At 25.9% G+C, this 10,671-nt stretch overlaps 1 protein-coding gene across 6 annotated transcripts in view; it reads right to left on the bottom strand.

The window, feature by feature from the left end:
* Positions 1 to 10,671, bottom strand: part of LOC107437380 (uncharacterized) — a 107,586-nt gene that overhangs the window by 10,463 nt on the left and 86,452 nt on the right. For all 6 annotated transcript variants that reach the window (XM_043047433.2, XM_016049366.3, XM_016049365.3 and 3 more), the window contains one exon: positions 6,100 to 6,332. In XM_043047433.2, coding sequence (XP_042903367.1) covers positions 6,100 to 6,309 — 210 coding nt within the window. In that variant the 5' untranslated portion in view covers positions 6,310 to 6,332. The remainder of the gene's footprint in view (positions 1 to 6,099; positions 6,333 to 10,671) is intronic.

The following is a 10,671-nucleotide window of genomic DNA, read 5'->3' as shown; positions in this document are numbered from 1 at the left end:
TAACGTGTTATTTTAATTTTACTAATAGCTAAGTAGCAATAATAGTAATTTTTTTTGCAGCTTTGAAGTATATCTTCAAAATATTTCACGATTCGATGGAATTAAGCTTCCATATCCATTAAAAGTTGACGTTTGGCCAATGTCTATAAAAATGCTTCTTTCTAAAACCTTTTAAGGTTTTTGCGGTTTAATCCTTTACTAAGTCTTTAATTCCTAAGCTTTCTGGAAAGTTAGAAAGCGACGTTTCATTAGAAAATTATTTTAATCGTCTTTTCTACATTTTAATAATATATCTTTAGTAAAGGAAGGGATTACAAAACATTATTAAGCTTTTTTATTGGAAACATTAAAAAATGTTTTAAATTTTATAATTTTAGAAGATAGAATGTATTTAAAATTCTTAAATTGTATTTTAGATAATGGTATTATTTCAGTTTAATACATATTTCTTTATACATTGTGGAATATATTGAAATAGATTTTTTTCTTGAAAATACTTTTTTTCTAAATTTAATCTGTATAAAGTCTATGATCTATTGAAAAATCTATATAGAAAAAAGAATTTTCACGAAAAATTTAAAATTTCATCATATTTTGGTAAAAAAATGCATCTTATAGATATTGTGGGACAAATTAGAATATCTCTTTACAGCTAAAAATATGTTCTCTAAATTTGAATGAAAATACTATATTTTTATGAAAAAGAATTTTTATAAAAGTAAAAATATTTTATCATTTTTATTTATTATTCCTACATGGTATTATACTTTATTTTCAAAACCGACGACACAAAATACGTTTTTCAAAACGAAAGATGAAAGTTTCAACTTTCTTTTTTTGGGTTTCTCCATTTTTCGTTTGTCAAACTTTCGTAACTCTTTTCAAAATAAAACTACAATTTTTAGTAAAATTACTTAGTTTTATTAAATTCCTTGAGATCACAAACTAGGCAAATCAAAATTATCTGTTAAAAATTTTATTTGTGAAACAAATGTTGCTTAACTTTAGCATGTCATTTTTGCGACACATGTTAATAGTTTTAATGTTTTCAGATAATTACATGAAAGTTTTAATTCTGGTAACAACTAAAAAAAAGCAAGTAACATTTTAAAAAGCAAACATAAATATTTCTAGGACTTTTTGAATTGATGTTGCCTGTTATAAATATTAAAAAAAAAGTGATGCATCAAAAATGTTTCTTATATTTCAATGAGGAACAAATTTTCTGTTGCATTTATGCTTAATTTTAACTTGATTTTACCTGATTCGGTTGAAAGGGTTTCAATTCTGAAATTTGTTTTGCCCTTGAATTTACGGATTTTTTTAAAAAAAATATCACTTTGTTTTCATTTTTCGTCGAAGTGACACAAATTTAAAAATATATATAACAGGGGCAACATAAATGTTGCGATAAACTTCTAGGAGAGTTCGGACACACTATCAGGATCAAAATTGCATTGCATGCCCAGAAACGTCAACGTACGCCGCTGGGGATGCCTTCCCATTATGACTTGTTTAGAAGAAAAAACAGAAGAAAAAAGTGGTTCATAATAAGGAGGCGCCTCTAGGGATATATGACTATATTTCCGGGGATAATTCCTCTGGAATTTTGTCTTAACATTTGTGCTACCCCCTGTTATATAATGCTTTTAAGTCTTACATTTCGACAAAAATATAATTAAAAAAATGTAGCTTGGATAGAGAAATCAATTGAAGATTAGATACGAAAGCATCTAAGATCTGTTAAAAAATCTCATGCAACGGAAATGGTCCCCAGTATTGATTGTGCAGTGAGGGTTCGCTTTTCGAGGCTTCTAATCTTGCTGCATTAAATTGCTTATAAATTATTTGAAAGGAATTTTGACACCCCTAGCAGCGTATGATGAAATTTCCGGGCATGGGTTCTTATTCAGTTTTAATCCTGATGATATGCTCAAACTCCTCCAAAAATTTGAAGCAACTTTTATACTACGCTCTGTTATATATAATGTTTTTAATCTTGTACATTTCGGCAAAAAATGTTATTTAAAAAATGAAGTTTGGAGAGGGATACCAATTGAAGATTTGAAATCGGCGATATGAATTTATTCACCATCTGTTAAAAAAATTTCATGCAACAGAAAAAAAGTGTTCTCGAGTGTTATTTATGCGATGAGGGTTCTTTTCCTGAGTCTTCTAATTTTGCTGTAAAAATAAAATTTAAATTATGCAAAAGCATTTTTATGAAAAATATTTAATAAATAATTTTTTTAATTTAATATGAGTTGACTGAAATTAATTTACTGATGAGTAAAAATACTCAGAAGCATTATCAAAGTTACCTCCCTTAGTCTAATTGGATATGCAATTAACGTGCATATATCATTATTTGTTAACTGTAAGACTCCTCCCATTTAAGCTAGAAAATCTAAGCATGCAAACTGTAATTAAAGAATTATAATAACATTTCAGATTAGGCAAATGGTTATTAAGAATTGGAATCAATGTACTAGTAATTTAGCATGAAATTTAGTATGATGAAGATAAGGTTTATAACATAAAACAAAACGAAGTTATCTTTCTTGTTGAATATTAAGCGAAAATTATGAAGATATCTTTAGAACTTATGTTAATGTGTAATTATTATAGACGGATAAGGCTTTTATCTTTCGAATCGCTGTTGCCAACAAACGAAAAGTTTTTACACGATGATCCTTCCATCTTTGATATCTTAATCGCTAGTTTTATGAATATTTATCGCAATATCTAAAGGTGTTGTATACATCCTAATGCCTTAGGTATCACTATTTTTACATTCGTCAACGATCACTGATTACATACATTCAGACCACCAAGGAACGAATAAAAAAATTCTTTGTCTTTAGATATAACCGGATATTCTGAGCTGTAAGCTTATGAGAAATGCAAACTACTACTGTTATCTGAACAACATCAAATTACGAATGAACTGTAATCTAACCAACAACGGATCTTGTATTTTAGACTTACGAGTAAAAAAGAGTAGTTTTCAAACAAAAGTTTCTAGGAATTTGCAAAAACATTAAATTGGCGATAGGGCATATTGCTGCATTGATGGACAATACAGGCAATTTCCTGTGTTTTCTCAGAACACAAGGGTGGTAATCGTTATAAAATTTTCGCAACAACAAAGAGCTTTTGTAAAAAGAGAGCAAGGGAAAGACAAGCTATTTTTAAAAGAAAGGAATGGTAACCATTTATTTTTATGACGCAATTAATTTCAATTGAGTAGAATGGCAACATGTTAATTTTAGTTCTCGCCATTATAAAGTGGAAAAGTCAGCACTCGTTTAGCGTAAAATTTATGGTTATTTGTTTAGCTGTAATAGAATCTTTGGAGCATCTTTGTTCGTTTGTATTGTATTTCATTGATATAGGCTTTCCTTTATTGTCATTAATACCACACAAATTTTATTTAATTGGATCAAAAATTTAGAAAATATCTGTTTAAATTTGTGTGATAAAGCCAAATGTAGGATAGGAATAAATTATTAAATAATATCTAGGTATGACATTCAAAATGCTTGTTTACTTCCAACAATCATGTATGTTTTACAATGCAAATATTTTAATTAAAATTAAGCTGTTAAACGAGAAATATGTTTGAAACGCAATTCATTGTAGATAAATTTCTTTTGTTGTCTAAGATAACTGCCCACGTCCAAGGTACTTTTAAGTATATGAAATTTGAAATAAAAATTGAATTTCTTAAACGTAGAGGTCCTTTAGGAATATAAATATTGTTTGATGAATTACAAAATTACTATAAAATTCATTTTTGATAAGTCACAAAATGCATAATACATTGAAGATAAGATGGGGCAAAATGATCATCGGAATATCCTTTTTAAACTATGCTGCTGTTTTAAACAAAGCGATATTGGCAAAAAATTGTTTATTGAAACTATAATTCTTTGTCATGAATTCACTTTGACATTTATACAGATTTAATTCAAGAAAAGTACTTTATTTTGCTTGAAATTTTATTTGTTTTAAACTTTTAAATTTTCAGTTATTCTTTTTAAATTTTCAGTTAAATAAATAATATTCATTCAGTTGACTTTTTACTATTAATGGTGCATTTTAATTTGATTATCTAGATAAAAGTGAGTAGGTTTGAAATAGTATGATTAAATTATCTTATCTTTAGATAATTAGACAAGATAAATCGTGAGTATTACTCACAACTTATCACAACTTAATTATTTACTTAATAATTATTAAACAATCGAGAAACTGAAATTATCATTAATCAACAGTATGCATTGAGTTTAAAATTCATTCACTTTTAGCTAAGTTTATTAAAAAATTTATTAAGAATTTTATTAAGAATAGCATATTAAAAATAATAAAAAGTTAGCCGCAGAAAAAAATTGATAATTTTATGAAAGAGAAAAAATAATACAAAGAAATTTTGATGAAATGAAATAAAAAGGAAAAATTGAATGCCGCGTTGTTACACTATGTTACATACAAATAAATTAAAATGCTTCGCTTTGAACTGAAAACTATTATTATTAGCAAAAATTCGTACATTAAAATTAGCGTATAATAATTTAAATGTTTCTTCTTTCTTTTTATTTCATATTTTCATATTTCATAAAATTTTCTTAATGGTATTCAATTATAATTTTCTCAGCTGAAATTTCTAACCAATTGTTAAGATTTTTTTAATTTATCATAATAGATTTATAGGCATGATATTGGTTTTTGCAAATTTCAATCGGCAGTCTATACATGATTATCTATAATAACAAAAGAAAGATATTTTATGTGTAGGTTCGTCGATCTGTGTGCTAGCCCAAATGCCCGAGTGGCCTGCCGTGGACTCGGGCTCGTTTACTGAATAAAAGTGTTCAAGCTCGAAAGGGTTAAGACTCCGGACAAAATTTTCATAAACTCTTTTACCACTTTTAAGCAAACGGTTATCCAGTTATTAAATTATAAAAACTGTAACATTTATTAATTATTTGTGATAAAAAGGTTATAAAGACTAATTTCCTTATTTAAGCAAAGGCCAAATAGCAAGACCATAAAATTTGACCTTTATCCGACGTTTATCTCAGACGAACTCGGGCTCAAAGTAATTTTTAGTAGCTTGGGCTCGAGTGGATTTGGACCTCCAAAAGCGAGCTCAAACTCATCTGTGCTATGCGTCTTTCTAGAAATTTGAAGGAAGTGTCAAACTTATCTTCGGATTCTTAAAATAATTCAAAAATTTCAATCAGTTAGTTCGGAAGGGACATTTTAAAAATGAATCTTTCTTATATGTTAAACATTAGAGATTGTTATAAATTAAACCGTTCTGTTTCTCAAATATTTGAAAGATAACATTAGTGATGTTGCTAGATTACTGGTCTGTTTAATCAAAGCATAGTCCCTGAGAGTTATTTACAAGCTCCTTAATAATTATTTATCTTTAATCAATTATATCAGGAGCATAAGCAGAATCAGAAGGTGAAAGTGTAATTTTACTTTTTTAATAGTTATGCTCTTGAAACGTGTTTCTAAATACTTAAATAATTTATAAAATCAACAGCAATTGAAACAAATAATTATTAACACAAAAATTTGAAACAATTGCTTAATTGCAAAATTAATAAATAATATTCCTCTATTGAAGTATTGAGACAGATTTTGACATCTTAAATTGATAATCAGCAATAGTATCATTTTCGGTGCTAAATGTTTTCCATAAATCTAATCTGAATGTGGTTAATTTTTACTTTGATGAATTGAACGTCTGAAAACTTCTTTTCGGCCAAAAATAATAATGTAAATTAATTGAGAAGGGCAAAAAAAAATAATAAGTTAAAAAATAATAATATAGTTTTGTGCTGAATTGTGTGGCGTTGATTAATACTTATTAATTAATTCCTTTTAATTAATTATTTACTTTCTGTTTTACAATACGTACAAAAACGGATATTTACTATCATTAGTATATAAGTCTGTTACCCACAATTATCGGGTGGATCTAATTTACAACGCAGGGAACATGTTTGACATGCCTGCTTGAGTTTGAACTAAGAAACATATTAAAAACATTTTCTTAAAATGTTGCATTAGAAAAATTCTTACCGTATATCCCCCGCAGAACAATTCATTGTCATTATAATTAGGTTTTGTCTTGAAACCAAATCTCCACATACTGGATCTAGATGGAGGCTCTATTAGACGTCCATGACTGTATGCATGATGGATGAGTTGAAGGATGAATATGAGACTTAATATGAAAGAGTGATAAAAGGATGAAGACATGCCTATTTTTTTCCGGACGTCGGGTTGCATTTTGTTTATGAAGAGCTTATTAACTGGAAGAAAATATACGAGTAAATATTTCATCTAAATAAGTATTATGCTTGACATTAGAAACTTACTTCATAAAAAAATACAGAATCAAACTCTATTATAACATGCATTTCATAGAAAATGAATTTCTTCGTCACTAAAAGATATATAAAAACAATATGTGCAAATTTGGAGCTTAGTTACATACTATTCAGCAATCTCGAGAACTCTTCTAGACGTAGACTCATGTGCTAGTGGTAACTGAGGTAACGAAGATAAGTTACTTTGAAGAGATGTGTGGGGTAACAGTTTCGTATTTTTTTAAATGGTGTTTAGAGAGATGTCATTTTTTAATTTCTCTCTTATCAGAAATGATTTTACCTTTTCGTTGGAAATGTGCTCGTGGTAGCTGAACAGTAAATTGCTTACTTTCGTTTCTAAAGCATAAAAGTATTATGCTTAAGCAAAGCTTTACTTTGACTTGGAATTAGAGAAAGAAAATATGCATCTAAGAAAACAAAGCAAGTTTATTTTTTTTATACAAACACTATTTTGGTAAAGATTGATATTGTTTTGTCCATATTAGCTTACACAAGTAAGCTTCTATAGATATATTTTACCACATAATTTAAATTTGAGTTTAGTGAGTTAAATTTGAGTTGAGTTAAATTTGAATTCAGTGTTTAACAAGCAATAAAATGTAGAGTACATATTTTATTAGCCTTAATAATATTTTTATTTGGGTTAAGATCACATTTAATAGGTTGGCCAATTCATCAAAAGTAAAAGTTAACGTCTGTTTTAATATAAACTAAATTAAGATATTTATTTTTAAATTAAAATATTAATTTTTAAATTAAAATATTAATTTTTAAATTAATATATTAATTTTTAAATTGAGATATTAATTTTTAAATTAAGGTAAAAACTTTTAAATTAAGAGTTTATTTTTATATTAATTCTAAATGACCAGTAAAAAAAAGGAAGAAAATTTGTTTAGTCAAAATCTTTTTAAAATTGGATTTTTTAAGTTAAACTGATGAAAATTGCATCACATATAAACCAATTTTTCCCAATGCTTGATCCAGGTGTTCCCGTGTCTTCTGGTGTGGGTTTTCAATTACAAGGTTACAGAGTTTAACATTGATAGTCATAAACACATATCTGACTCGGCTGCTTAACTCCAATTATAAAATATAAAACATAGTTCTAAAGAAAATATTTTGAAGTATGGTTGATTTTTGTATGATGCAAAATTGATATTCATATAATGTAAAATAAATATTCATATAGAGCAAAAATATTCACATAATGCGAATTTATTTCCATAGCCTTTTATGTTCTAACTTAGAAAAGTATTGATTGATATGCATGAAACATGACTATTTATTGACATTTATAAATTGAATCAAAGCATGACTATCATGTTGTTTGATTCAAAAATAAATATACGATACTCCAGTTGTCTGGATTTATTTCAAGGAAAGGCCTTCTGAAGAACGATGGTAGTATTCATGATGTTTATCTTGAGTATCATCTTTCCAATATTCGAAAGGAAAATAAACAAGTTGTGCAAGCGAAACCTGAAAGCAATGTCTTTTAATATAAATAATACTTTTATTGAATATCCTGTTTTTGTGCAACTCTCAGATCTCATTCTTCTTTACATAATCATAAAAACTTTAGGAGTAGATGTTTATTTTTATGATATCAGAACCTATAAAACTATATTGGTCCGTTTTATTTTAAGGTTTGTTTTTATTTTCCATAAAAGACTCGAAGTATTTGTTTTTGATGCAACCCTTTTTTTATTTGGTAGAAGCATTAAAATATGTTACTTTCCCTTTGCAGAAAGGAAAAGCACAAAACTACTTACAGTTATTTTGATTTGACGTGAAGATATATTATCGCATTTTTAAAGATACAAAACTTGTAGTTTAATAGAAAGAAAACAATAATACAGCTTTTAAATTGTTCCATAAACACTATAAATAGAAAACATTTACTTTTGGATAAATATCACATCAAATAAAATTTTGTGAAATATTTTATATTAATGTAATAATTTTATTTTCTTATCGACAGAACAAAAAAGATTAAATGCAACAGCAATACTTCAATTTTGAATTTGTTTCAAACTTTTATAATAACTGTTATAATTTATGAATATTTAAAAAAAGATGCGATATTTCATTTAGTATTGACAGAGCAGAAAAATTAAAGACAACAGCAATATCATGAGTTTGGATTTCTTTTAAATTATTAAAATTTATGAATATTTAATAAGAAAAGATACGATATTTCATTTAGTATCGGCAGAACAAAAAATATTGAATACATCCGCAATTTTATGATTTTGCATTTGTTTATAACTATTGTAATTTATGAAAAATAACATAATTAATGATATTTTATACGATAGTTTATTTAGTAGTGAAACTGCCAAAATGATTAAACACAGCAGAAATATTTAAGAATATTAAGAATTTGTATTCATTTCAAACTATTATAATTTAAGAATATTTTATGAGAAAATATACTGTATTTTATTTTATGAACTAAGTAAGCAATTTCTCTAGTATTTGTTAATATACTAGAGATTGATTTAAGTAAAGAATTTAAGGCAAGTTATTTAATTCTAGATATTAATATAGGTGCAATATTAAAAAAAAATTAAAAATAGCTGTCATCAGGAATAAAATTCGTAACATTTTGCTAAAAACTGATGATTAAAATTGTTCTAGAAATTTTTTTTTGATACCTAGAATTGCATATATTCATTTAACCAGATATTTTAATCTAAAGCATGTTTTAGCAATTTTGTTAAAATTGTTAAAAATTTAATTTAGAAAAATATATTTTACGTAGAAATAATTTATTAAAACAATTTATATCTAATGACAATTTAAAAACAACACTTTCAGAGTCAAAATATATTGTTTAAAATTATTTCTATTTGCAATCTCATATCTCATATACAACAAAATTATACAAGTTTGCTTAACAAGTTTGAAAATCAAGTTTTGTTTGGAACATCTACTTAGCATATGAAATGTCTATATTTGACTTAAATTGAAAGATAAAAGTTCTTAGTTTTTATTGAACTCTCTCGTGCTTTATACTTTAACTAGGCATTAGAAATTAAATAAATCATAAGAAATAACTAGGTAATCAATAATAAAAATATTATTGTTGGTTGGTTTTAATTTCAAATATATATTATCCCTAAACTTAATTTAAATGAACAAATAGGCGTATCGAATAAGTTTCATAAAATTTATTTCTTCTGCTTAATTGACAAAAGAAATCTATTTTAGTAATTATAATTGCTAAAACATAATGCCTTTCGTCAAATTTTCATTATGTTTAATATCCATTTTAGCATAAATGGATATTATTTTATTTTTGGTGAGAATTCAGAAATTTAACAATAACGCCTACTTTATCGGACAATATTAAAGAAATATGCAGATGACTTTGCTTTAACGAACTAGGCACTAAGTAAACATAGCATTCCGGGGTTAGTTAGAAAAGTTTAAGATCTGAATTTATTCCTAGCATTTCAAAGTTAAAATTGTTTTAAGACTTACTTTATTATACAGTTCCATTTCAAGAATGTATTAAGCAGATAAAATTCTTTGTTGTTACTAAGTTCAGAAAAAAAAAACTTAATTTATCTAAGCGTAGCTAAACCAATGAACACGCTGAGTAGATTTAAATAAATTTTTTTTTTTAAATTTCAAATTTAGGATTACCCACTCTTAAAATATATTTTTTCACATTTTTTTCTTCATTTAAACTACTAAAAAGTATTGTATAAATAATATTTCACACAAATAAAAATAAAATTCACAGTAGAACAACTCGAATTATTCAGATGCATTTTTTGGGTAATTTTTTTAACTTTCACAACTAAATATTATGAGTTAAAAAAATTTAATAAAATTAGTATGTTAGGATAAAGTTTGCCAATTTTTTTTTATAAGAAAGTCAAAATTAATTCTTAGAACATCTTTTTCGTCGCGGAAGATGCCAATATTCTTTTTTACATTTTTCTTACCCACTTTTAAAAAATATTTTTTTCGCATTTTTTTTAATTTAAAGTCTAAAATGTATTATATAAATAATATTTCAGTCAAGCAAAAATAATAAGAATCACAATGGAACAACTCTAATTATTCAGATAATGCATTTTTTGGATAATTTCTTTTAACTTTCTCAACTAAATAAAATGAGTTAAGAAAGTTAAATAAAATTACTATGTTAAAATAAAATTTGCCATTTGACCTTATTAAAAAGTCCAAATCAATTCTCAGAACATCTTTTTTCGTTACAGAAGAAGCTAATATATATATATATATA

This window comes from Parasteatoda tepidariorum, chromosome 3 (genome assembly GCF_043381705.1).
Source record: "Parasteatoda tepidariorum isolate YZ-2023 chromosome 3, CAS_Ptep_4.0, whole genome shotgun sequence".
NCBI classification, from domain to species: domain Eukaryota; kingdom Metazoa; phylum Arthropoda; class Arachnida; order Araneae; family Theridiidae; genus Parasteatoda; species Parasteatoda tepidariorum.
The sequence above is the reverse complement of the archived record's forward strand: the minus strand, read 5'-3'. Positions and strand labels throughout refer to the sequence as shown.